General features: G+C 42.1%; 1 protein-coding gene across 11 annotated transcripts in view; it reads right to left on the bottom strand.

Moving 5' to 3' along the window:
- Positions 1-27,939, bottom strand: part of SIPA1L2 (signal induced proliferation associated 1 like 2) — a 212,977-nt gene that overhangs the window by 39,956 nt on the left and 145,082 nt on the right. For 9 of the 11 annotated variants that reach the window (XM_055308737.1, XM_055308742.1, XM_055308741.1 and 6 more), the window contains 7 exons: positions 27,749-27,906; positions 22,123-22,699; positions 18,253-18,527; positions 4,786-5,043; positions 2,621-2,716; positions 1,191-1,291; positions 729-832 (listed from right to left, as the gene is read on the bottom strand). In XM_055308737.1, coding sequence (XP_055164712.1) covers positions 729-832; positions 1,191-1,291; positions 2,621-2,716; positions 4,786-5,043; positions 18,253-18,527; positions 22,123-22,699; positions 27,749-27,906 — 1,569 coding nt within the window. The remainder of the gene's footprint in view (positions 1-728; positions 833-1,190; positions 1,292-2,620; positions 2,717-4,785; positions 5,044-18,252; positions 18,528-22,122; positions 22,700-27,748; positions 27,907-27,939) is intronic. The other 2 variants (XM_055308740.1, XM_055308738.1) reach the window with 1 other exon arrangement.

Genomic DNA, 27,939 nt, shown 5'->3' on the forward strand with positions numbered 1-27,939 from the left:
GGAGGGAGGGAGGGAGGGAGGGAGGGAGGGAGGAAGGGGGGAGGGAGGAAGGGGGAAAAAGCAACTAAGTCAGGCAATGATAAAACTCCTTCACCTGCAAGTTTTCCAAACTAAGCTACTCTAAAATGTTGGCTTTATGTGGCAAACACTACCAATTCATGTTTTCGTGTTTGGTGAAGTTCAGCTTCACTGAACTATGGTTCCCTGTAAGGCTCACCCATTAGGTGAGACTTCTGTGAAGAGTAAATGGAACACTGAGTGCAAATGACCAAGAGCCAGGCACCAGGCCTTGTTGGAGTGCTACCTGCAGGTTAGCTAGCAGCCGCCGACTTTACCGTCAACCATCTGGAACTGGACATCAGGTGGTCAGCTATGGGCAGAGGTGCTCCAACCACATACTGCTTCACAGTTTCTGGCCAGGCCCACAAGGGGGTGAACAGTTAATGCTCACAGTGGGTAAGGAGTTCACATTTTAAAAACAAGATTGTGATTTAATAAGTATTACGCTGGGTATCAAAGATCAAAAGGCTAAGGATATATTCTTGGCTTTGTCAGTAATTTACTATGTGACCTTTCTTTGAGGGTCTTTATAAATTAAGGAGGAAAAAAAAAGCTTATTTATTTTTACCTCCCCTCCACTGAGAATCCCTGGTAGTATGGCTAATACTGGGTGCTGAGATGCCTCAGAATGGCTAAAGGAAAGGTTAGTTTACCAATGAAGGACTTACATGGGAAAGCTTATTGGGGGAGTCTTTGCAACTTCCATCTTTCTGCAGCGCTCTTTCTTTATAGGAGCTCAGGACTTTGGAAGGTGGGCCATGCCATTTGGTTTCTGTCACAGAAAGAAAAGATTTGAATATCTATTTCCAGTGTTGACAATAGAGCAAAGCAAACCCAGAAGCCAAACAAAATGGTTTGTGAAAATGAACAGGACTGTGGTTCTGGAACTTTCTGGTCTCAGCAGTGGATACACTCTAAGAGTACATGGAACAACTACCATAAAGTTAACGTTCCATGTCTGTGGGCACCTCAAGTACAATTATCTATGACTGTGTCCCCTGTGACACTGGGAGACATAGTAGACCACACTGGCATGTTGTACCAAGTGGTCTGACACACGAATGAATGAATGAATGAGGGATGACAGGAAAGGGGGAGCAGGGTGGAAGGGTGTGGAGGTTTCTCCTTACCCAGGTGCCTGCTTCCTTCCAGCGTGTCCTCCCGTTCCCTGGCTCCTTCACACTCCAAAGGGCCCGTGCCCTGGTGCTCGAGCAGCAGAGGAGACTGGCACCTGCAAAGAGCACAGAGCTGAGTGGCCTGCTGGCCAGGCACCCCCTGGCACATCCCCTGTGTGTGCTGCTCTTGAGCAGGCAATCCTGGGGAAACCCCTTATTGGAAGTCAGCTCCTGGAACCGAGGACTCTTGTTTCACCACTGGCTCAACAGAGGCACCTGGATGACAGCCGTTTACAGACACAAAAGGGCTGCCAATGCTAGGAGGCTGGAGGACGGTCCAGGGTCAGAAAACCTGTCCCCAGTAAGCTAAGGAGGAGCTCACTGCTTTCGTTTTCATTTTTTTTTCTTGTGCTGAGAATATATGGCACTGAAACTTCTTTAAATCAAAATTTTTAAGGAAAGTAATAAGACTGATTGGCTCCAGACTACATATAGGTGGAGTCTGTTTCATGAAAACTCCAAATAAGACAATATAATCTTACAAAAGAAATAAAGCCCAGGAGCTCTTCATATTACAAAGCCATTTTTATTTGTAGAATTCAATGACAGATCCTGGTTTGCAGAAAAAGCCAGAAATGGCTTTTCCATTGATTAAAACAAATCTCCTCTACTTTTCAAATGCGACTCAACTGAGAAAAATTTCTTTAAGTTCTTTTTAAGAACTCCATCTATTGCCTAAAGGTAGGGAAGGCATGTAATAGGGAAGGCATGTAACTCTGATGGCAAATGTTTCGCGGATTCCAGGGAGAGACATTTCCCTCTGCCCCTGTGAGAGCAGTAGCAGAAAGCTGCTGCTCCCCCAGGGAGACCCTTCCTGTCTGACCTGGCCATTCATTCTCCTGTCTTCAGACTCCGTTAAAAGCAATAAAGATATTGCCAGGAGTACCATCCTGATCTGCTTCCCCTCCCGAGTTTCTCTGTCAATTTAGCATCACTGTGTTCCCAGCTGTCCCTGGGCTCTACTTGACCTGCTCTCGGATGTCACACACACACTATGAGGGACAGTCCTCAGCCTGATTTGTGAGGCACCCTTCCGCTGTTCTCAAACAGGAGGCAGGAAAAGATGGCCAAATGCTAAACCTGCCTTCCCTGATTTGGGACTGTGTTGTGGAGAAGACGCACTTTCAAGAGAGGCTGTGAACTGACTCCTCGACAGCAATTTAAGCGAGAATAAAAGTCCCAAAAGCTATTGCCTGTAGAGTCCCCAAATCCTTAATTTTCAGAGAAACTTTTCTTGTTAAAATGAAAAAACATTAAAATCCCACCTGGCATTTTTATATCCCCCAAATAGCCTTGTGTACAGCAGGCTCACAGTAAATGCTTCCGTGCACGATACTGAACATGTCCCACCCAGGGGCCAGCAATGGGGCAAGACCAAGTAGTACCCGTCATATGTTGTTTGAGGTCTCCAGGGTCCGCTGCCGCCAGGCCCAGGGTCACTGGAGGATGACTGGTTGCTGGGTGAACTTCTGAAATGTTGACTAGAATTATTAACAGGGCACTGAGGTATCTGCAGAGCACCAACATCGGGATCTGGCTCCTTTTGTTTTAAAAATAAACTCATTTTCAATGACAAAGAAAAGGAAGAAATACACATTGCAGTGTGAAACAGAATGAAATGTGGACAAATAAGCCAAGAACTGGTGATGCCAGAGACATCGGGTGGCTCATGGCTGGCAGTTTATTACAGGAAAGAGATGTGGCAGGAATAAGCCTTCACCATCTGAAGATATAAAGCACAGTAATGATTCTAGTGAAATATGGAAGAATGGCAAGAGAACCCCTAAGAATACAGAATTACGAAAACATTACTACTACTTGTTCTATGAAACTTAATGCAAGGCACGTTCTGGTCCTGTATTTAAAACCTACACAGAGAGAGAACCCTACATTTGTCAAAACCATTTATTTTCACACATCTATTGGATGCAATCCTATTTATTTCAGACACACAAAAATAAGTAATACTCAAGAGAAGTCATTTGATAAAGACGTGCTTGCCAAGTTTCTATTTTGCTGCTAGAACCCTCCAGGGTTCCCCCCCCCCCTAGAATTTACTAAACGTTACTTTACCAAGGGAGGCTCTGCAGACCCCTTCCCTTTCACCTGGGCTATCTATGCGTGCTCCTTTGAATATGGGGAGTTTATAAACTCAGCAGATCTCTGAGTACGGAGAGCCAGAGCTAAGATAATTTAATGTCAAACTGAACACTTTTCCTGCATTCAAACTGGAAAGAATGAACTGGAAAAAGCAGAGAAAGGCCTCATGTTGTAATCTTACTAATTATCAGTAATACTTATATAGGCTTCCCACATGCCAGGAATGGTTCTAAGCAGTTTGCAAATATTGACTGAGTCCATCTTCATAATGCCCTGAAAAGGTCTCTATCATTAGGTTTTATTTTTCAGATGAGGAAATCAGAGGTAGGAGAGGATGAGTAATAGCCGAGGTGAACATACACATCAGGTAAGCAGCCTGGCTCAGCATCCTTGCTTCCAAAGCTCTATTAGACCAGAGCCTGGCAAACTACTTTGAGGAAACTCATGGCATCTCTATGGCCCATAGACAAGTTTACCATTTTGTTCACTTAAAACTACCATAATGGGAATTATGCAACCAAAAATTCTCGCCAGCTTCTAATGCCATAGATGCACTTTTAAAAAAGTGCATTCTCTCATTCAAAAATTAATTTTGGGGGCCCCTAAGTGTTGTTTCAGTCAGTTAAGCATCTGACTCTTGGTTTAGGCTCAAGTTATGATCTCAGGGTCATGAGACTGAGCCCTGTCTGTGCCAGGTTCCCTGCTTGGCGGACACTCTGCTTGAGATTCTCTGTCTCTGCCCACCTCCCCACTCTCTCTCAAATAAATAAATACATCTTAAAAAATCAATTTTAGGGGTTCCCTGGGTGGCTCAGCGGTTTAGCGCCTGCCTTTGGCCCAGGGCATGATCCTGGAGTGCCGGGATCGAGTCCCACGTCGGGCTCCCGGCATGGAGCCTGCTTCTCCCTCTGCCTGTGTCTCTGCCTCTCTCTGCCTCTCTCTCTCTCTCTCTCTCTCTCTCTCTCTCTATGTCTATCATGAATAAATAAATAAAATCTTTAAAAAAATCAATTTTAAAATTATTTCAGTTTGCTTAAAATAAGAAAAAAAAAGGAAAGAAATGCTAATGATCTTGGACCTCTTAAAATATACACATTAGGATGATGGGATCTAGTCACTGATTTTGTAGTTTTCTTTATATTCAAAGCTGCTTGCACTTATCTAGAGGCTCATGAAGAATCCCATCTCGGATTCCTTGCCCAAGATGGTTTAGGGAGGCAGGTCACCAGGAGAGGGAAAGCTGAGGCCCTGGTGGGTGAGTCTGGGTAGGACCTGCAGGTTATTGGCACCACCACTGGGCAGGGGTGGATAGATCCCTGTAGCCCTGCTTGCCAACTTGTTCAGAATAAGCTAACTCAGAAACAATCCAAATAGAAAAGTCCGCCCCCCACCCCCACCCCACACACAACAAGTTCTAATCCGAGTCCTCGAGGAAAGACGCCAGCCTTACCTCGTGCCATCGGGCAGCTTCCGGTCGAAGGAGGTGCTTCGAGGGATGGCAGCCTGGGCCTGCTGGAGCAGCTGCTGGCACTGCAGTCGGTCGGGCGTGCCGGGCACAGGGGAGGCCCGGGACAGGGGCTGCAGGGCCGGGGTGGGCACGCGGTGCCATGTGGTATTCCTCCGGAAGGGGGTTTTGTACTCGCACGGGGTGCCTTCACTGTCCAGTTTGTACTCCACCATGGGGATGCGACAGAGCTCTGAACACCCTCTGTTGGGCGGAGAAGAGCAGGTAAGTAGGGAGGCTCCATGCCAAGCCATCTGCGAGGCTGCTAGTGGCTTCCAGATGATGGAGCAGAGCCACCTGCCCTCAGGAACATCCCTGGGGTATGGGGGCTCTGTCTTATGGGAGGGCATATGGAGGCCCTGTCTATGATCCAGTATGAACCAGTAGCATCCAGCATCACGCTTGTGGCTCTGGTTATCTGACCGATATTGCCTTAGGCATTATGTGCATATATCCTGTCTTTCTAGGTGGTTTGCTTACTTACTTCTTAGACCCGAAAACATCTTTAACCATTTGCATATGTGAATTCTTGCACACTGAAACATGGGCAATAAACAAACTTTAACAGATTAAAAATGCCTCATATACAATCTGAACAGATTCAAAAGAAGTACAGTACATTACGTAGGAATTAGTCACATGTCAGCTTTTCTAGTGAGTCTGAGAAAAGTGAAGAACAAAACTAATAAGCTGTCACAGTCAAGAGGAAACATGAGTGCCCATCCTGTCAAAGCAGGATTCTTAGTTACCATAGTCACTCTCTTAAACTAGCATTATCACAGTCCCCCAGATGCTACCCGCTGGGGTGCCCTCTCACATACTCAAGTGACCAGTCAGGAACGTAAGACCTGTTAGCCTCAAACTGTGGTTTATGCCAGACATTTCTCAAGTTTCTCATTAATTACATAGCACAAATAATACTATCAATTTGACCAGAGTTAGTCTGTGAAACTAACCTGTGCAGTATGGCAAGGACGCAGGAGACAAGGTTAAGTTTTAAATCTGAGCACCAGGGCAAATCATCTCAGTTTACCGTGTTGGTAAAGCCAGTGCCCTTCCCGGACGTTCCAGAGTCAATATAGAAACTTGCTAATATTCAACATCCCAGCCATCTCATCCTCTCCGAGACATCTACTAGAGGAAGGTTCTTTAAAAAGGAGACTTCAATTCTCAAGATGGTAGAGGAACACTTCAGCCTCTTTTCAAAATCATTATATAAGAACGAAGAGAACAAGAAACAAACTTGACCATCTACCAAATTTGAGACAACTGAAACTCTAAACCACAGCAATCACAGATGGAAGGCAAATGGAATAGTGCTGATAGTTCAGCAGAGCACAGGAAGGCAAAACCCAAGGGTGTGCAGAGGGAGACAAGGAGAAATGAGACCATTCCTTTGGCATGACCCTGAGCATGCCCAGGGACAGGAAGTTCCAGGCCTCAGTGCAGGAGATAAAAGTGAAAGAGAAGGCTTCAGAGGAAGGGGTGGTTTAGAAAAGAGAGAACCAAGAGAATTTTGAGCCTGGGCACCATTAGCACCACACAGCACCGGGTCCAGTCACATGCTAACCACTCCTGCCTCTAAAGGGCAAGAACAATGGTCCAGGGAACTCCACCTGAAGGATCCAAACTCCAGTCACAGAGGACAGCATGGCCAAAAACAAAAGGTTAAGCAGAAGTCTCACTGGAAAATGAGACCTAGAGTCATTTCTCCTTCCTTCAAACCTAGCTTCAGAATGCTGATCACCCCACAAAGACAAACAGAATCTTCCTCTAGAGAAAAGACAATGAAATGGAATGAGATGTAAGCCATCCAATCACTCTGCAGGGAGGATCACCAACCATTTCCTTACAGAAAAAGGAACTTCTGAAATTGAAAAACATGATAGCTAAAATTCAAACTAAAAAAGTCCACAAAGACTAAGCTAAATTGACGAACTCTACTGTTACAGGAGAACAAGCATATGGAAATTAAAGCTCAATCTAAGAAGTCTAAAGTCTACCTAACAGAAGTACCAGAAAGAAGAGAAAGGGAAAAACATGGGGACGAGATTAAGAAATAATACAGGAAAATCTCCAGAACTAAAAGATTCATAAAAACCAGAGTAAAGGGCAGCCTGGGTGGCTCAGTGGTTTGGCGCTGCCCTTGGCCCAGGGTGTGATCCTGGAGACCTGGGATCGGGTCCTGTGTCGGGCTCCTTGTGTGGAGCCTGCTTCTCCCTTTGCCTGTGTCTCTGACTCTCTCATGAGTAAATTAAAAAAAAAGTAAAAAGTCCACAGACTGCCCAATGCAACGAATGAAGAAAGGTCTACGTCAAGAGACACATACGTACATACGTAGCATGGGAAGAAACGTTTGGAGGTGATGGGTACATTTATGGTGATTAGGGTGATGGTTTCATGGGCATTGGCATGGTTTCATGGGAGAAAAGTATCTCCAGACTCACTAAGCTTTGTGCATTAGATGAGTATACCTTTGTTATGTCACTCATACTTCAATAAGGTTTTTTTCAGACATCATGTGGAACTCGAACTCTTGGGTTACAGAAGAGATCCTGAGCTTCTCGCAGGACAGGAAGGTGGGGCTGGCCTCACAAAAAGGGCCAAAGCACAGAACAGCTTCATTTTTCTCAACAACAATCCTGGATGAAAGTTGCTTCCTACCCGTCAACCCAACAGTACTTGGGATCTTCGGATGAAGAGACAGGTAGGACTAGAACAACAGCCTGCTTTCTGGCTTGGGAAACCAAACAGATAGTTGGTGCTACCCTCTGAGAACAGAAGTAGACTGAATAACCCATCCAAAAAAATACTCACGCCTGTTTTGGTAAACTTTTACTTCATCTTTTAACTCTCCTTTCCCCAAAGCAAAATTAATCTCTTACCTAGGTGAGTTTAAATTACCCTGAATTTCAGAAATGGGTTAGCTAAATGATTGGTCAAATCTGATAAGCCCAAATTTATACTGGATCACATGGTTATTATTATTATTATTACGATTATTATTTTATAAAATGTCAAAGTTCTCCAACTTTCACTCATGGACTTGTATTGTTTCCAAGTGTTTTTCTCATTAACTAGATGACACATCTCCTGGGACTACTGATTCATCCATGACCAACAACCTAATTCAAAATCATGAAGGTGGGACAGGAGAGTAATATCAGAATATGGATAAAACCTACTCTTGTCTTCTACCCAACCTGGTGCTCTAAGGAAGTCACTGGATATTCAAATGAACCCCCAGGCTTTGGTCTCAAAGCTTGCAGTTGCCCGAAGAGTACAGGTTAGGGAATCCTCAAAGGAAGGAGACCTACCCAGGTTACAGGTCCTGGGGTTGTCTTTGAATGGAAGGAACATGAAACCTTGAATCTTGTGGACCAAAGGGCAAAGGGTATTTCCAGTGCCTATCTGGGCTCCAACTTTACTGGGCTAGGCTTAAAAGGAAGAAAAAGCAAAGACAAGACAGATGATGGAGGTGTGTGGAATATTTAATTCATGCTCATAGATTGTAGCCTTTAATAAGATTGTAATTTAGCTTAAATCTGTAAGGAAAAACATAATATAAATGCATAATCATGAGTAATATTTTAGAGAGTGATGACAAAAACGTGTGTGAATGCATGAGGTCGAGGGGAGACTCGGTGGAATTATTTTATTTTCAACCTCTTGCACAAAGTCATATGTAAATGATCTACTTAATAGTAAAAACTAGCATTCTCTGGCTCTAATAAAGATCAGCTTTTTCCAAAAGAATGGCTCTATGTGAAAATCAAAATTAATTTTGTTAGTATGTGACACTTCTATGGCAACTACTCTTATAAACTAGGTTTCTGCTTTGTTTACTTCTAGGACTCAATCATCGAATAAAAACCGCTAATTTTAACATTCCAGCAAACCTAGTCAAATATAGTTCTGCTCTAAGAAATGTCTGGAAGGACACGTCTAGAAAACTCAACCAATTTTTAGGCAACTAAGGAGTGGTCTAAAATAAGGATTGCCAATTAACCTACTGCAGAGGTCCTCCTGCTGCAGCGAGTCTGAGAAACTCATCCCCACCTGCACCTGTCTCTGCACACACTCCTCTTTGTCTCCATGGATAGCTACAGTGCAAGGACATCAGGTGAGAAATCTCTGCTTCTCGGGAGAGAGCATCAAGCCTGGTGCTGCCCTGAAGGAGCACACGGTAAAGATTTCTGACCACTAGGTAAAGACCCACAGAAACTCAAAGTGACCAAATGCCAAAACACCTAGCACAAAAAGACATTCCCCCAAAGAGTGAGCTACTAATGTTGTGTATAACTGAAAATTTTTAAGAAAGCCTTCAGCTTCCTTGCATTAGTATACAAATTCAGACTTCACAGAAAAATGCTCTCAGCTTCCTTTTGACATACATCAAATCAAGTCCACAGACATGAACTGTGTGTCTCTAGCTTCTAGCACACTTTTCACAGTTTGCTTGCCCAAAGAAGACATTCAAAGACGTTAGAGAAGGCTGTGGGGACACTTCCATGTAAGCATATGGATTTCCTCTTTGCTCAATACCAAATGAATCTGTCACCTACTTATGCTTCTAATTAACATGCCAGGTAGAGATCAATATACACTCTGGTTCAGGGTTAAAAATACATATAATTCTTAACATGGCTTGTCTGGCCAATAATTTCTCCGGGTCTACTACTACTCTGTAGTATTAGAAGGAAGGCAAAACATTCTGTAGACCAAAGTGGTCATAAAAATGTGCTCACTGAATGTGCAATATTACAGAAAACTATAAAACTGACAAGCAGGTCCATTTGTTGGCGCTCTCAGAGCATCTTACATTTTACTGCTTTACTCTGCAAAACACTACTACTTGTCCCTCTGAACTTAGCCTGGTAGACTTTCTGGGATGGCTATTCCTGGACAAGGGACACTCGTTAACTTCGCTGTACCCTCACTGATCAGCGTTCTCCCTGCTTCAAGCTGCCTGAAGAGATTTCCTACGAGCAGGGTTCTAGAGCAACACAGAGATGGTTCCTGCTCCGGGTCATCGTTACAGGCACCCGCCTACACTGCCAAGCACTGTACTTATGCATCATCCCTAACTAGAGAGACACTCTGCAAGGTCCCCAAGTGGGCATTTGCTCTCCCAAGACCAACTTCTTTAAAATGACACCACTGGTTTCCTGGAAAAACGCCCCGTTAGCCATCAATCATTTGAGCACTTGAAAGTAGAATCACCACTGGCCGGGCTGAAGTTCTGAAGGATCACTGTTACCTTCGAGCCTGACCATCAGGGCCATCAAGGATGGCTCCACCCAGCCAGGCCATAGCAGTTTTCTCTACCCATCCCCAGCAGGGACCCTCCCCAGGAATCACGCTGTTTTGCATTAAAGAGACAGTTTGGGCTCTTGGCTCAAAACCCAGAGCTGTCAACGTGTAGCTTAGAAACAGCACACTCTCTTTAGATCCATGTTAAATCATAGGAAGTGTATAAGCTTTCCGAAGTGTTGGCTTCACAAGAAATAAGTCAGTTACAAATAGATACTACTATTTTTTTCCATTGATAAAACAGAAAAAGCTAATATTAAATAAAGACTGAGAGGTGCCTAAATGTTCACGGAAGTTCTTTCTAGATAATATGTAGATTTCTAGAACTATGGAATAGTAAAGCTCATTTAACAATCAGAATTGCAGAAAATTTTAGAGCTGTAAGATTCCCTTTATGTGCCTTCACTTATAGAACAATTCATCATTATCCTGTTCCTTTTTCTTTCCATCTTACATAAAAGTAGGACACATGAGTTTAAGCCACTTCAAAACTAAGAAGGGGGAAGAATTCTAACGGATGACAAATAGGGAAAATGCTTTTGAAGGGTGGCAAAATGAAACCAAAAACCTAGAAGACTGAGAAGACTGAAAGAAACAAGTTATATTTTACCAAAAAAGAATAAGAAAGAAACAAGAAAAAGGCAGTTAGATAAGTTCACTCCTGGACCTGTACGGGGTAAGCCGTGGCCCGTGCAGCAAGGGCTTAATCACATAATTGTGACTTGCATTTACTGTACTCTGAAACTGCCTATTGGTTTTATTTTTCTTGGCTGCATCACAGAGAACCTTTAACTGAACCCAATAATCTAACATAAAGCCTTACAACATACTGCAATGCTTATTCTTGACTTCCAATCCTCCGCTCACCTTGTGTGGCAATTCCCAGTTTTCCAGACACATCATAGCATTTCAGTTTCACAAAAATGTCTGAAGTAATACAAAGGAAATCTCCCACTTTCAGAAGAAGGCTCAGACAGGTTGGAAAACCCCCACAGCCAATCAGGGACAGGTTCACACCAGAACCTGGACTCCTAGCTCAGCACTCATTCCAAAACACTTCACCATCCCCTCAGAAAACTGTCAGAATAGTAATGTGGCCCACATCATGTCACAGTTTCCAGGAGGAGCTAAGAGCATCTTTGGGAACAAAGGCAGATAGATCCCCTCAAATGAACTACCTGCTTCTTTTATATTATGCACTTTGTAAAAGAACCTTTTTATAGCCCTAGGGATTGAAGTAATCACTGATATTTTAATCATTTTAATGTCTGTTATGCTAATAGCCTTCTAATAGCTAAAAGACTCTTTCCAAATCATCCAACAAGGTGACAGGGGTAATTGATGCTCATTCACTTAAATCACAAACTCTTTCTTTCTGTTGCATAGAAAAAATCAAAAGCTTCCAATGGGGAGATAACCACACAGAGTAACTTACTGTAAAGGTTAGGGCAGTGTCATATATGAAATAGGTACTACATGAAACATTAATGCACTCTTCTACGTATTTCCTTAATTTATACAGAAATAGACATCTAGGCAATACATAGAAAAAGACCTATCTAGACCATAAACCTACTTGACCAAGCCCTTTGAATAAAGGTCAAATTGAAAGGGTGTGTGTGTCCTACTAAATGGGAGGTAAGGCTATATGGAATTCAATAATTCATCAGCTTGCACCCCTCTCCTTCCTCACCAGACACGGGCAACTGAGTCTTCACCTACTGTGTACTCAGTACATCATTCAACTTAAAACAAGGGCTCAGAAAGTTCTTCAGGAAGCCAACATCCTTCCTTTTTTTTTTCCTTAGGAAGCTTGAGACCAGGAACAACGTTTTATTGCAGTACATCCTTCAAAGTTAAACACAGAAGATTCTCAATAGCTATTTGATGCCTGATTTTTGAGGAATGTATTTCCATGAAAAAGAAGACCCACTGGCTGTCCATTATTCTTGTGCAGTGTACTTGTCCTTTGTCATGCATGCACCTATTTGTCACCCTCTGTGCTCCTGCTACAATGTCACTGACATCACAACATTTCAAACTGCTAAAAAAACAAAACAAAACAAAACAAAAACACAGGTGCACCAAAAGTGTCAATTATTGACTGGAGAGGGTGAAGCATTTTCTGTACTGAGCTACCAAGTATCAAGTAATAAATTATTGCTATAGTTTGAGAAATACACTTTTGTTGGGAAGACCTCTATTTTAGAATGCCAAGTAGGAAAAAAAAAAAAAAGACTTCAGGGAAATAAGGATGACATCTTTCCTCGTCATTCCCACCACTTCAGTGTCTAGCACAGTTTGTGGCACAAACCAGCTAAGGGTGAAAGAAAAGATGGAATGAGTAAACACAAGGCCACCACCTTCTTGTTACTTCTGTAATGCAAAGCTCTTACTTCACGGGCCGAGAGAAAAATCTGAACTTTAAGTTGGAGGGATGGGGCAGAGGATGCAGAACCTCTCAGTTTACACTGAAAATTCATTCCTGGAGGGCACCCATAAGACAATACTAAATGTGGAGCACCTGGGTGGCTCAGTGATTGAGCATCTGCCTTGGGCTCAGGCTGTGATCCCAGGGTCCTGGGATCCAGCCCCATGTCAGGCTCCCTGCTCAGCGGGGAGTCTGCTTCTCCCTTTCCCTCTCCTCTGTCCCTCCCCACTGCTTATGCTCTTTCTCACTATCTTTCTCACTCAAATAAATAGGTAAAATCTTAAAAAAAAAGTACCAAATGTAACTGGTTTTTCTTATCCACACAAATAAGTTGGAATTCTATTCTAAAAACCACAAAGGTCAAGATCTCAACTCACCATCTACACTATATATTTTTATCTCTATCTCCCCAAACTGCTAACATGAAAAAAAACTGAGTTTTCCTTCTTATTTCTATTTCTACATCTTCTTGTGGGTACTTCAGGGAGTGGAATGGTCTGGCAACCAGCAGCACAGCAGAAAGATGTAAAGCTTCCATTTATAGAATGAGCTTAAATTAAAATAAATTTATAAAATGAGCATAAAGCTTCAGAAGAATGATGAGAGAATAACAATTTAGGTTCAAGACGACATGAGACAATTTCCACTGTTTCACATTATATAGAAAAATATGCCTGGGATGGTATGTCAACAAAGTATGAAAAATCGCCCCAAACAGAAGCGCCACAGCAAGGAATTTCATTTCCACGTTTATTGGACATATTTACTGCATCACTCACATTGTATAACAACTCATGCATAATTCTGATGAGTTGTTATTGCCTTTATATCGGGCTTTTAAATTGATGTGCTTGCCTTAAAATGACAGTGATAGAGTGTCAGTCACCTTTGAAGGCTAGGAGCTGGGGCAATGTGATCCCTTGCAAAACCAAGTTAGAGCTTAATGAAGCATCTTCAGCCAAGTCTTCTACATCTCTGCCACAGAGATGTCTGCTTGGGAAATAAGCTTCCTCTCTTTAAAACCTCATTTTCATTTGAAGAGTGCTATTCCCCAACTGCTTCTTGCCACTCATTCCCCGTCTATGTGAATTTGCTCCTGGTCTAACCCCAGCACGACATCAGTTAATAAGCATTCCCGAAGGGATCCTCCTCACTCAGTATACTCTGGATCTCCACAAGGGAAAGGGAAAACGGATCTGCCTTCCTTTCAAGCTGAGGGACAGCTGAATTACCATCACCTCGAGGCTGGAGAACAGGACTTCAAAATGTTGGGGGAGCTTTTGATAAATACTTTCCCAACTAAAGACTTCATTTAATCCAGCAGCTTCTGAGTCATGAGCAAGCACCTCCTGACCTGTGAACAATCAGAATTAAGTCTATTAGCGGACAGGCCTATCCTACTGCTGATGGCAACAGACAGGCTGGAGGCGAGTCATTCCCCACTAAGGTCCTGCTGGAGAAAATCCAGCTGATCAATGGCAAAAATGAATCGGAGCATTTTTCACTCTATCATTCGTGATGCTGACAAAGACTGAAGTATCTTTGCCATTCATTGATTTGTCTGTTTTTGTAGTCCTATGGGTCTTACATTAGAGATCAACACACACGTGCGCACAAACACATCCACGTGCACACGCGCGCGCACACACAGACGCGTGCGCCCACAGGCACACACACATGCATCTAAATTAACGTCTTCTTTTTTCTGCCCCTCCCTGACAAGCACTCTGAACAGTGTGTGAAAAAGATGGCAGTAATTATCCATGCCACAAATCACACATGTAGCTTTAGCTTGCGGAAGATCCTTGTATATTTTGCTAAGGAGAAATGGCACTAAGCGATGTTTCACTTACAAGTTTTGTACTTTAATTTTTTAAATGAGCGAAGGGGCTATCCATTTCCCCTATTACGCCCCCCTGCCCACCCATCCCAAAACTGTTCCTTAAAAAAATCTAATAACATAGAGGCTAAACTTGCTGGAGCACAGATGAAATTTAAAATGACGTTTCATCCTTGTTTTGCGGTCTGAAGCAAAGGGCTGTTACTGCAAGGATCACTTCTTGTTATGCGAAGCCCCTTGACAACAGCGGTACTTTGATCAGGGAGCCCAGGCAGTTATAGGCAGAACACGAATCCCAAACTAACAAAAATATGGACTTAAAAACTGAGATTCAAATTCCCACAAAATTGGAAGACTGGATGGAAAGAATCTGAAATAACAAACATGAGGCTTTAAACCTTTGTGACTTGCAGAAATGGGGGCGAGGGGCAGGCGGGGTGTCACTACCAGGCAAACAGCTCATTCTGACCCTGACTAAGGTAAAAATACATGAGACAGTGATTCCAGATTAATCGGGATAGAAGTCTGTATCTTCAGGAAATGACATTAATGAGACTCTGAGGAAACAAAGACAAAATCTGTAAATACCTTGAACAGCTTTAATAAAAACATTTGCATTTAAAACAAAGAAAGAATTCATTATGTGCAGACCAAGGCAGAAAACATGTCCTTGGATAGAAAAGTTAACAGCCAGAACTTTTATTTTTATTTTTTTTATTTTTTAATTATTTTTTTTAAGATTTTATTTATTCATGAGAGACACACACACACACACAGAAGCAGAGACACAGGCAGAGGGAGAAGCAGGCTCCATGTAGGGAACCTGACGTGGGACTCGATCCCAGGTCTCCAGGATCACACCCCGGGGCTGAAGGCAGGCGCTAAACTGCTGTATAGTACAGTACACTGGGGCTGCTCCAGCCGGAACTTTTAAATGGTAGTGTTTGTTTGTTTGTTTGTTTGAGCTGAGAAATAATTCAGTACTTCTCAGGAAATTATATTCTTCTAAATCATACGTTCTAAACACCAAACATAATAACTTCAACATCTTCATTAACCAGAGCTCTTGAAAAGTTTAAAAAAAATTCTACTGAGCAACAGGAGGTCAGAATTATAAATAGGTAAGAAATGTCATTTTTTAAAAATATATTTTATTTGTCAGAGAGAAAGAGAGAGGAATCAAGAGAGAGATCGAGAGAGCGAGCACACAAGTAGGGGAAGCAGCAGGCAAAGAGAGAAGCAGGATTCCTGCTGAGCAAGGAGTCTGATGCAGGACTTGTTACCAGGACCCCAAGACCATGACCTGAGCTGAAGGCAGATGCTTAACCGACTGAGCTACACCCAGGTTTCCCAAGAAATGTCATTTTTTAACTCAAAAGGTGAATATGGCAACTTTTTCTGTCTAACTCCATAGCAGTAATCAACCTCTAAGACAGATACTTACCAGATTTATAAATCTGTATTTCCATCAAAGGAAGAAAGAACTTTATATGGAAAAATTTCTGGCAACTGGCTTAAATTTTATTTTAAAACACTTCACTTACACAATATTGTGGCTTCAAAGGTCTAAAGTCTTGCCTCTTATTATTTCCAAGTCTCATTTTTAATAAAATAGTTTGTCTTTGATTTCTTTGCACTCATACTACTATGTGTGATTCGGGAGATTCTCAGAAAGCAAACAGACTGAACAGGACAGAACCTGGCAAGGCAACAAGAAGCATCCTCGATATTTCCCGTGACATACATCTGCTACTCTCAAGAAGAATTTTAGCTCATTAGACCTTTATTTTATAAAACTACTGGGTAGATATAGGAAACAAACCCACAGAAAGTCAGGCAGGTAACAAGTGGTAAGAAGTTTATTTTATTTTATTTTTTATCTTTATTTTTATTTTTTTTAAGTGGTAAGAAATTTAACAGAAACAGACTTTTGCAAAGTCTGCATGCTAACCAGGAAGGAAGGTATACAGTGTGCCTCTGGTCTGTGTTCTAAAAAAGGCCATGGTTTAGGGCTGATCTAGACAAAAAATGGTAGCCACTAGCCACAGGTGGCTATGTAAATCAACTGAAATGAAAAATTCGCTTTCTTAGTAGCACTAGCTCAAGTGTGTGATAAGTGCATGTGGCTAGTGGCCATTCTTTCAGAGAGTGCAGATATGGAACATGATCATCGGGCAGCACTGGTTCACAGAATGAAGTAAGGACACAAAGTACAAAGAATGATCTCAGTTACCATGGAAGTACATCCAGAAAGTGGGCAGTCATCTTGCTATCTTGGAATAATAAGAATTTCTTTTAGAGCATGAAAAAACTCACACAAATATCCTAAATTTTTAAAATTTTTTTAGTAACTAAAATGTGTGCAGTTCTGATCATGCTATGTGCTTTATATGTATCATTCTTACTTAATCTTTATAAAAGTAGTCTGAGGGGACTTGATGGGATGATCACTGGGTGTTATACTGTATGTTGGCAAATCGGACTTCAATAAATAAAAAGGAAAAATAAATTAAAAAAATAAAAGAAGTCTGAGATAGGCAATATTTTAATTCACATCTCACGGAGAGACAGTAAGGCTTAGAGAGAGCATGGGCATGACCCAAAATCACACAGCTAAGGCCTGGACTCCAAGCATGCCTATCTCTCAAAAGCCAGAGCCTGGAAGGAGGCCTGTAGGAACTCCTTTTGAGCTAGGGAGAGAATGCACACTGGCTTCTACTACCAGGCACTCTACAGCATAACAGAGGGCCACAGCCCGATGGATGGCTTATTCTTAATTGGCTTTTGTTCCCCTTTTGGCTTAAGATCTTGATGTTGAGCACGATTATTTTCTCTTAACAGTGGAACACTACTGGGGCACCTGGGTGGCTTCATGGGTTAAGCATCTACCTTCACCTCAGATCATGATCCCAGGGTCCTGGTATGGAGCTCTGCATCATGCTCCCTGCTCAGCATGGAGTCTTCTTGTCTCTCTCTTTCTACCTCTCTCCTCTCTCTCTCTCTCAAAAAAAAAAAAAAAAAAAAAAAAAAGGAAAATATCTCCCACTAATTCCATTCTCTTCCTACTCTCCACCCATCCACCTCTGAGCTTCTTTGCATAGGTTTCTCGTGATGGCTTACAAGAATGTCCTAAACCAGTTCAACTATAATGGAAAAGTCATTTCACAGAGTGTATCTCATGGTCCACCACTCCTTCTGACATACAGTACTGATCTCTTACGTATCCTGTTAATAATCATTGAGCTTGCGTTATAGAAAGGAACTCTAGCAGTGCAGAGTATTTAACTTGCTAAGGGTGGAGCCATGATAAAGAATATTTCCTCTTAGGGATCCCTGGGTGGCTCAGCAGTTAAGCACCTGCCTTCAGCTCAGGGCGTGATCCTGGAGTCCCGGGATCGAGTCCCACATCGGACTCCCTGCATGGAGCCTGCTTCTCCTTCTGCCTATGTCTCTGCCTCTCTCTCTGTGTCTCTCATGAATAAATAAATAAAATCTTAAAAAATAAAAAGAATATTTCCTCTTAGACATGAATCTCAGCAGTCCAGGTGAACCAAGCAGAGTGCTCTTGCTCCTTAGTTTGGAAGATCTCAGCTTTTACATGGTTAATGTCCCTAGAAATTGCTTAGAAAATTGTAATTGATCATTTATTATACACTAATAACTTTTTTAAAGCTTTCTTTAAATCGCTCTAATAGTTGATGTCCAAATGACTTTGGCTAAAGATGCATCTGACAGCATCTTCTGCGGATCCTGTGGGAGCAGCCAGGACAGCACTTGCTACAGAGGCCAAGAAGGGGGCGAGCCCTGCACAGGGCCTCCCATGCCTTACCTCCGGGGTGAGCCATCATCGTGGGGCTGGATAATGACCACCTTCACAGTCACGGAAGTTCGGAGCAGGTCAATCATCTGCTCATGGGTCAGGGTGGCCACAGCCACTTTGCAGATCTCCACGAGGCGGCTCCCTTGGCGGAGGCCAGCCTTCCAGGCAAAGCCAAAAGGTTCCACATCGGCAACAATGCCTTCAAAATTGACATGGAAGCCAAGCTGGCCCAGCCCGTTCCTCCTCAGGGTCATTTCCACGGTCTCGCAGCCTCTCGTTACTATCTGAAGGGGAAGGAGATCGTGAGACATCGCAGTGGAGCATCTCCCCTACCACCCCCCACTACCCCCCACCGCCATCCCAAGGTAGAGATGCACACATAGGCCTCCCAGCCCTGTCCTCCAACAGTCCAGGTGACATGCCAAGGACATCACAATACCAAGTTCACCATAATTAACTGTGGCATCGGACGCAAAGAGAACAGCAAAAGTATAAACAGTGGCTTTACCTTCAAAGGCAAATATACTACTGATACAGATGTCCTGCTTTTTCTTAGAAGCCATTGACCCCAGAGGTCATGAGATTTAGACAGGTTCTGATAACTCCTTCCTCCCCTTCCCTATGTCAGCTGACTTGGGTCTTTTTTTTTTTTTTTTTTTTTTACTTGGGTCTTAAGCATATAAACCCCATGGTTCCAGATGGACTGCAGCAATGGGAAAACACAGACTCTTTTGAAACCATGACAAGTTTCACCCATTAAACATTAAAAGCTATTAAACAATTTCATCCAACTTAAAAAATGGCCTACACCCCTTCCAAGCTAACACTCAGAGGGCTGCTCCCAGGAGGTCACAGCAGAAGTCAGAATGTTAGAAGTGCAAGTGCTCTCTGGGGATATCCTGGTCTGTACTCCGGGAAGCTATCTCCTGGGGGTGGACTGCCTCTGCTTGCCTGGCGGGGGTGGGGGCGGGGGGCTGGGGTGTTTTAATTCAAATGTGGGCAGGCCTCCCAGGCTCCCTGGCATCAGCCGACAAGGGCAGTGTGCAGGATGGCACTCTTGCAGGCAGCAGAGACGTCCTGCACCTGTGGGGCCACCTCTCCTTCACCTCTGGGATCCATCCTTTGGGGGCCAAGGGGAACCCCAAACACAAGCAGCTTCAGTGCTCTGACCTTCTCTCAAGAGTGTGCGTCTACAGCTGTATCACAAAAAGGAACATGGAAGAAAGGTCTGTGTCCCTCGCAGTGCACTAAAGCACTGATAATTAGTTAATGCCACCCTCAAAAGTGCTTACTGAGAGTAACTTACATGCACAGAAAGAAAAAACATGGGCTCATTAAATGTCATTTGATGACTAAGGCATTACTTATTTGTGGGAAATTTAAAGTCAGGAAGTATCATACCCATAATCCCCTAAAGCACAGAGCTAATGTATAAAGTTGCAGTTTAATAAATGCTGCATTTCCATGAAACACGCTTGGAATACACAGATTCCTATTTATTAAGAATTACAAGTGTAAGTACAGCTGTAGGACAGGGCTGGGTTCAGTGTATGTCCACTATGTCTGTTTCCATGGTTACCCACAGGGGCACACATGTGGCCTATCCCATCAATGTCCCATAGACACACAGGACAGTTGGCAGCTCAGGAAAAATGGGGCAAGGTATTATTGGTGTTAGTGTTGAAGTTTTCAAAGATTGAGGCTTGCAGAGTTATGAACTGAACTAACTGGAAATTGTTGGAAAAATACTTTTGTAATATGTACAACCTGAATAGAATTTTCCTTTCTTTTCAACTTTGTTTCAACTATACTCTCTTACCAAAAGTTTGCATATGTATGACGTATACCTTGCCTTCTTTCCAATATTAATGCAATTTTCAGTTGAAATTTAACATCTATGTATCAGACTAAAGAGTGAACAGTCAATCCTTTCCTAAGACCTATGTGTCTCTCCTGCTTATTTCTTCCAAATACCTGCTACCTGCCCTACTTTTGTTTTTTGCTATCTCTTTATCCCTTCTGTTCCTTGCTTCTTAACATTTGCAAAGGGTGAAGGATCAGTTATTTGGAGTTCCTTACATACTCACATGGACTCAATAATCATAGGAGAATGGTGGCTTCTTATCCATGTACCTACCCAGGGCTGGCCACATAATTGGTGGGGCCCAGTGCAAAATAAAAATACAGGGCCCCTGGGCAAAGACTAGAATTTCAAGATGGTGACAGCAGAGCACTTAACCAAGTAGGGACTCTTCTGAGAGTAGGTCCCTGAGAATGGGTCACAGATTGCACACGAATATCCCTTTAGGGGTAAGCTCTCATTCCTCCTGGGTCTCTACCTACATAATAGACACCTTCAATTTCAGTTTCCACCACTATTAAATGCACACTGAATCTACCGCCTGCCGACTAGCACTCATTCCCCAAATCTGCACTATGAATGCAGCATCCTCCTTCTTTGCATTTCTGTTGCTACTACCCTGTACCAATCTTATGTTCTAATCCTTCAAAACTGTGGGTTGGTTTGTGTCCAAAATCTCCTGCTGCAAGTCATCTTAGACACACAATGCATTTCCTCTAACATAATCCAGACATTAGGCAACTCCATCACATTAGCCATACCACTGCTTTTCTAGGAAAATGGTAGAACGGGATCCCCAAGACAGTGAATGGGTAAGGACCTATGAAATGTGCATTTTAGTGATTGGTGAAGTGGTGTTTATTTGTGTTGTATTTTCAGGAGCACAGATTGTAATGACTAAGTGGATTTCCTAAAAAGAAGTATTTATGACATTATCAAAAGCATAGTGTGTCCTGAAACTCACAAAGATAACTCAATTCTCCAGACACATAAACTAATCACATACTTAATCATCCCCAAATCACATCTATGTTTATGCACATGCACTCAATAATACTATTGAACACACTGAGGTCTGTTCCTGTAAATAGTGTCTACAAATAATTACATTATTTCTCCAAGGCTAGCAGATACTGACTTGATTGTATTGTCTCTAATACATGGTCTCAAATAACAAAGGGGAGATTTATATTTAGTGGGAGGATATGGGACAGGAAATGGGTATAAGTTCTTTTTTCATGATCCATAATTGACTAAATCTTTTCTAAAAATTGAAATGTCCATCCCCTTGGGGGGAGATTTAAACATGAGAAATTCTTTTGTCAAAGCATTTGGGTTCTTACAGTATATTTGATTTATTTTTATAACTGGTTTGACAGACAATAAAATCTGGATCTTTCTGTGTGAAAATCAGGATCAGAAATTTTAACTGTTACACACTGTGCATATCATTTAGGAGTTCTGTACTAAAAATAATATTTAAGAAAAATGTTTTATGACTGATTTTTCTTAAAGTTTCAAAGGGTAATTCTATAAAACTTGATGAAACTGTGGCTAGAGATTAATAATATATTGAATCTGGTAGACTAAAGAAAAATGCCTGCTGTATAAACACACACAGAATTGAAGTTGCGAAGAGGACACAGTCATTCATAGGGCCAATGGCAACTGTATGCCCATTAATCTCCCCTAGAGGAGTACTGACATGGCAGTCTCTACACACAGACATATTATCTAGACTTTTTTTTCTTTCAGATACTATAAAAATACATCCTGATGTTCCCTTTTGGAAGTTGTCTAACTTTTCCTTTCCAAATGGTTTGTAACAGGTGCTTCTCTACCACTCATATTTAGCAACTGCTCAAATGGACACAGTATTCAGAATTAAGCCCTGTAGCCACATGAAATAATAATTCATTCTCTAGGTGCCAAAATAGTGGTACAATTTCCACAGTGAAGCCCATTATGAATCTGTTATTAAAGACCTAGGATTGTAGAAACACAAAACCTGTACTTACTCCTAATCGCTGGACAATTTCCCTGATGTCTTCGGCACAGTTATCCACTGAGGACAAAAGGATACATTCCCCTCTTTCGTAAAACACTTTGATACTCATTAATCCAGATGTCCACCCAATGACGTCCCTGCAGGAACAGTTAAATACAACGTTCTTGGAATCCTTTTCAATCAACATTATGAATTCATTGGAAATCCCAAGAAGACATTCAATGTCAGCAGACTGGCCAAAGTCCCGAGCTATTACATGCCACATGATTGCTCCGACACTGAACAGATGGGCATCCTTCCTTGGCTTTACTTTCTCCTTTTTCTTTGCACCCAGTGTAATGAAGCTGAATTTCACAGAGGTATCCACAGTGGCGGTCGTGACAAAGTTCTCCGCCAGATCCTTCAAGTACTCTTGCCTTGTTCGAGTGGCCATCGCTCGAAACTTTTCTGATTTATGGGCTGCGTTTTCTGCATTGATTACTTTGGCTAAAAGGAAGTCCCGAAATACTGCTGACTTTGGAAAAGTTACTCCTTTGGGAATTGGTGGACCAAAAGGTGGCACATCTTTTGATCTAGAAACTCCAACACTGAGAAAGAAAAATAGGAAACAAAATGAGCTGTAATTCCATAATATTTGCCTTCAGAAATGTGACATATACCCATACAACTCATGCCATCTACTTTGTAGCTTTTTGTCATACTAATTTCTGGATATCCAGTGTTTGTTTGCTTGTTTGTTTTTCAAACTTAGTAGATGCGGTGTGTTATAGGTGGAGTTACGTCTCCTTAAAATTTGTATTGAACCCAAGTAATTTGGAATGTATCTGTACTTGTCAGATAGGGCCCTATTTTTGATTAGGTCAAAATGAGGTCATTAGGCTCCAATCCAATCTAACTGGTGTCCTTTTAAAAGGAGATTTGGACACACAGAGAGACACCAGGGGCACATGTTCATAGAAGACCACTAGAGGACCCAACAAGAAGGCAACTATCTATAAGCCAAAGAGAGGCCCCTGGAGAAGCCAAATCTCCCAACACCTTAATCCTGGACTTCTAGATTCCAGAACTGTAAGAAATAAATATCAGTTGTTTAAAACCAACCTGCTTGTGGGTACTTTGTCACGGCTGCCCCAGCTGACTTAGATAGAGGGTAATGGATCAACAGTGGGAAGGGAAACCCAGAGTTTCAGAGGAAACTCAGCATCAGTACTAATCTCATGTCTGCCTGCGCTGATATTTTCTACATTGAAATAAAGGAAGTGATCCATACTTCATCTTCATTGTTACTGAAAATTTTGAACATGGTGAACAAAGGAATGAAATAATTCTGTCCAAATTTGTTCTGTTAGGTGTGGGCTCCTCTTCTGGAAAGTGGCTGGTTAGATTCTTAAAAAGAACAGTCTCCAGATCTCTCTCACCTTTGCTTTAATCTGCACACTCTTCAGGAGAGTGAGTCACTTCTGGTGAGCTGGGCAGACTGTCTGCATGGAGCTGTAGCTGGTATGAAAGGGGAGGGAAAGGCTGATTCTCTTTGGGACAGAGGCACCTAATTCATTCAGGGATGGCAGTGAATACACTAAACCAGACAGTGATAGGGCATACTTGACTGTGTCCACAAAGAAAGGCCTTAAAAACGCTATAGAGGCTGAAATATCCTTGAGACCCACCTCATCCTTGACTCATTTTCCTCTTGCTACTACCCTGAGAGTGGACATTCTAGACTGAGTAGGAATTAATTTGTCCTCACATTTTAACCTTCAGAGACTGTCACAAAGCTACCTGTCTGGACTTGTGATAATGCTAACCACATATTGTTGCTTCTCCTTTACATTAGTCAGTGAGCTCCCATGGCCTATCTGCACACTGGGACCTGCCATCCCAGTAAACTCATGTTATCACCTCCCCGAAATTGTTTTTTTCTTCCAGTAATCAGCACAAAGTCCTGAAAGAACTGTACTCACAGAAGGCTCAGGTGGCCCAATCTCATGTGACACTTTGCAGGATTACTTTTTTGTACCTTGTTCTATGGATCTCAAGCTACTTTGACTACCTGTAGGCATTTAAGCCAAAGCATCAGGGAAAACTTTTTATATCTGTATTCCAAAAAAAGATCTCACTGTAGAGCTCCATAGTGGATAAAGGGAAGTATCTTGTAAAAGGGCAATTGTTTAAAAAAAAAAAAAGGCAATTGTTTTTGCCCCAAATTACTGACCCTAAGATCTAACTGGAAGTTCTCTTCACCACATACAGTATATTAACTTCCTGATCAACTAAAATCCTGGGCATCTCAGATCCAAATTGTACATGAAAAGTATCCAGAATTCAGGTCTGGCTATTCCAGGATCACTGTGATATTATGGAATGGAGATCAATTAGAGATTGCTGGTTACAGAAGTATATATAATTCTTTCAAACAGAGTTGAGGTCAGAGGAATAATCCTTGGCTAGATTTAGATGATTTTCAATGGGTTGAAGCAAGAATGTATTTCAGAATTTCTTTCTTTTGTGTTTATTTTAAAGATTGTATTTATTTGAGAGAGAGTGAGCATACCCACGCATGAGCAGGACTGGACAGGGGAGGAAAGGGAGAAAGAGAATCTCAAGCAGACTCCCCACTGAGCACAGAGCCTGTAATGTGCCTCAAACCCATGACTCTGAGATCATGGCCTGAGCAGAAATCAAGAGTTGGATGATTTAACCAACTGAGCCAGATGCCATGCCCTGTCCAGGATGCCAGCTTTACTGCCTGCTGAGAGTATCTGAGCTAGCAACTTAATCCCTCCATGTCTCAGTTTCCTCATCTGTAACATGGAGAATGAGTGCCATTCTCAAAAGGCCATGGTGAGCATGAAACCAAGTAATGCAGGTAAAGCTATTATTATGCAAACTATTTTATCATTATTACTATCACAAACAATCACTATTTTAGTCATTGATTTAACACTATCATCTAATTTTTGTCCAGAGGGACTACATATTAGATTTTCTAAAGAGGAAGCCATCGCTCTCGGTAGATACCATCTCACACTTAATCAACAGCTACCAAACCTACATAGCAAGAATTTTACTCATTAAGTTACCATGGGATGCATTTTGCAAAGAGTTTATCTTGGAAAGTACACAAACACATAAATCCCTCAAGGTTAGCTTTGCAATAGCTATTGCTAGTAAAATTAAAGCATCTTGTCTAAAGAAAGAGGCAATTAGTTAAGTTTGCTTTTTAAAGATTTTGAGTACATGGAGCTTTGGAGATGCTACCTCATTGTCTCTCCCCAGGCTCTAGTAGACCCAGCCTCACTTCTTGGGAACTCTGCTGCATCTGTGGGAGGTGCCTCAGACTACCTTTCTAAAGTGAGAGCATGCCTTTCTACCTTTCTGGACTTGCCAGTCACGACAGTTCTTAAAGAAGAAAGTCACCTCAACTGACAGTGAGTCTAGACTATGGATCTACACTAAGCAGTCTTGTAGGTCCTTATCAGTCAGAACGTGCCAACCACTCAACACGTGCACAAAGCTCATCAGAGAAACAGTATTTGTGGGGGTTCCCTGAGGTGCATGTGATTTATTTAGTCTTCTTCAAGATGCATCCATGGGTTAAGACATAGCAATTTAGAGAATAGTAAACCTGGACTATATTTTATCATTTCCTTGGATATGATTTTAATGAATTTATTTTGCCTCCGGTGTGTTTTGAGGAATGGCATATGGAAGAGCCCTATAAGGTGTTTTTGGAAAATCTAAGCACTGTACCTTATTCCATGTGACAGAGTTAATATGGCTTCGTAAAATGTTATGGAATTGATTTGACTATAGTATTCAAGAAGATTATTACTGAGTCGTTGTGGGATACTCATGAAGTTTTTAAGCATGATAAGTACAAATGTTTATGAGACACTTACCAAAATTTGAGGCACACTACTGACTTCATATTTGAATCTCACTAGCAAATGGTAATTTAATGATAACAACGTGGTTTCTTAAAGACCAACGACTCCATAGTCGAATGATTTGCACAATGCTACCATCTATCATAGAATACAGTACACCATCTACTTTGTTTAAAGGTAAGATCTACATCTAGTCCAATATTGGTTTCAATATCCCTCCCTAGTAATTTTATTAAAACCAGAAAATCCAAAACAAGTGAAAATAGACATTACTGATAACTTTTAAGATTTTTGGTGCTCATGAACCATCTCCTGACATCAGTATAAACTATAAGGGAAAGTAATTAAAAATACTTGATTTGACCTAAAAACAGCAGCCAATAAAATAACACCAAATTCCATAAAGCCTTAGGCTTAAGTTTCCAATCCATTAGGAAGGTTCACTTAAGATTATTCTTCATAATTACCATTCATTGGGTGAGATCTCAGAAGAATAATCCAACTTACCATGTTTGTACCAACGTCAATCTGTTTTATAGCATGGATGTTATAGTTTTTGTTTCTTTTTTTTTTTTTAATCTCATTTTTTGAAAGTAGTTCTGAGCATTCAGGCCAGTGGTCTTTACCCAGATGTGACTAAGGAATCACTGTGGGAGGGAAACTCACCGATGCTCAGGCCAACTACAAGTCTGATATTAGCACACTGTACCTCAGTAGGGTGGGAGAATGACCGCATTTAACGAGCTGTGAGGCAAGATTCAGGCTAGGAAGTACTAGTTTATAGACTCTGTGTTCCTTTGAGATGGCTAGGCGTGGGGCAGGCCTGTAAAACAGCCACATCTAACACACAGGCTAGTTTCTCTGCCTTTAGGAGAACATCCTTTACAGTCTTCCCCATCTTCCCATCCCCTCCCAGTGCACATACATGAGCCCCAGCTCGGCCCAGGAGGCAGCTGAAACAGCACTTACTGTTTTAGGATGATAAAGGGAAATAATCTTTGGTGAGTGCCAGGAACTCTAATGGGTGTTCTGCATAATTTCTGCTATTTATTCTACACACTGATGTAGGTACTATTATCCTCAAATTTAAGAGAAGGAATGAAAGGTTCCAAAGCATTAAATAACTTGTACAAAGCACCGCAGGCAGCAGCGCTGGATTCTAAACTTAGGTCAGACACCCACTCTTTTACCCTGTAAGACATGATCTTCCAGGGGCAACTACTTCCTACAAAAGAGTCTGTGGGGAGGGGAAAGGAAAAGTCAGAAACAGGCTAGGGATTGTGCGGCACAAGTGTGGCTCTTTGAAGTCACCAACGCAAGCATCAACTCCTGGTCTCAGGAGCCCTGTGGGGGTGAGTGTTTCCAAAATCTTGGATGAGAAGCAAGGTTTTCCCACCACAGTAATTACTTCGCTCAGGAAGAACCGAAATGGCCACATCATCCACCTCCAAGGCTGGTATCAATTAAGCTACGGTTCCGGCAGGGGCTGGATGCAGTTTTTAAGGGGAAAATTGAGGAAATGCGTAATCTACAATTTTGAACTGCTAGGCATTTCACTTTTCAAAACGGGAAGGAGGCAGTTACTTTGTACAGCAAGTACCTGAGTGAAGACAGTGGAAATATAATTAGCAAAAGAAAAAAGGATAATGATGGGGTTTGAGATAATAATTGGAAAACAAAGATATTTCAGGAGAAGGTGTGCTGCTGAAATATAGCTGACAGAGTCAAAGCGCAGGACTGCTGGCTCACCTGTAACACACGTTTTCGGTGCATGGATTGTGTACTCTGACTATGACAAAGACGTGCTGGAAGTGGGATCGGATGCTTCTTGGAGTAAAAGGAAGTGCTCCAGGCTCTTGGAAGACAATGGTCACAATGTCATTTCCAATATGCCTTTTCCTCAGAAGCTGCGGTTGAGAACAAGAATACACATGGGGTTA

This window comes from Nyctereutes procyonoides, unplaced genomic scaffold (assembly GCF_905146905.1).
Source record: "Nyctereutes procyonoides isolate TBG_1078 unplaced genomic scaffold, NYPRO_anot_genome, whole genome shotgun sequence".
NCBI lineage: Eukaryota > Metazoa > Chordata > Mammalia > Carnivora > Canidae > Nyctereutes > Nyctereutes procyonoides.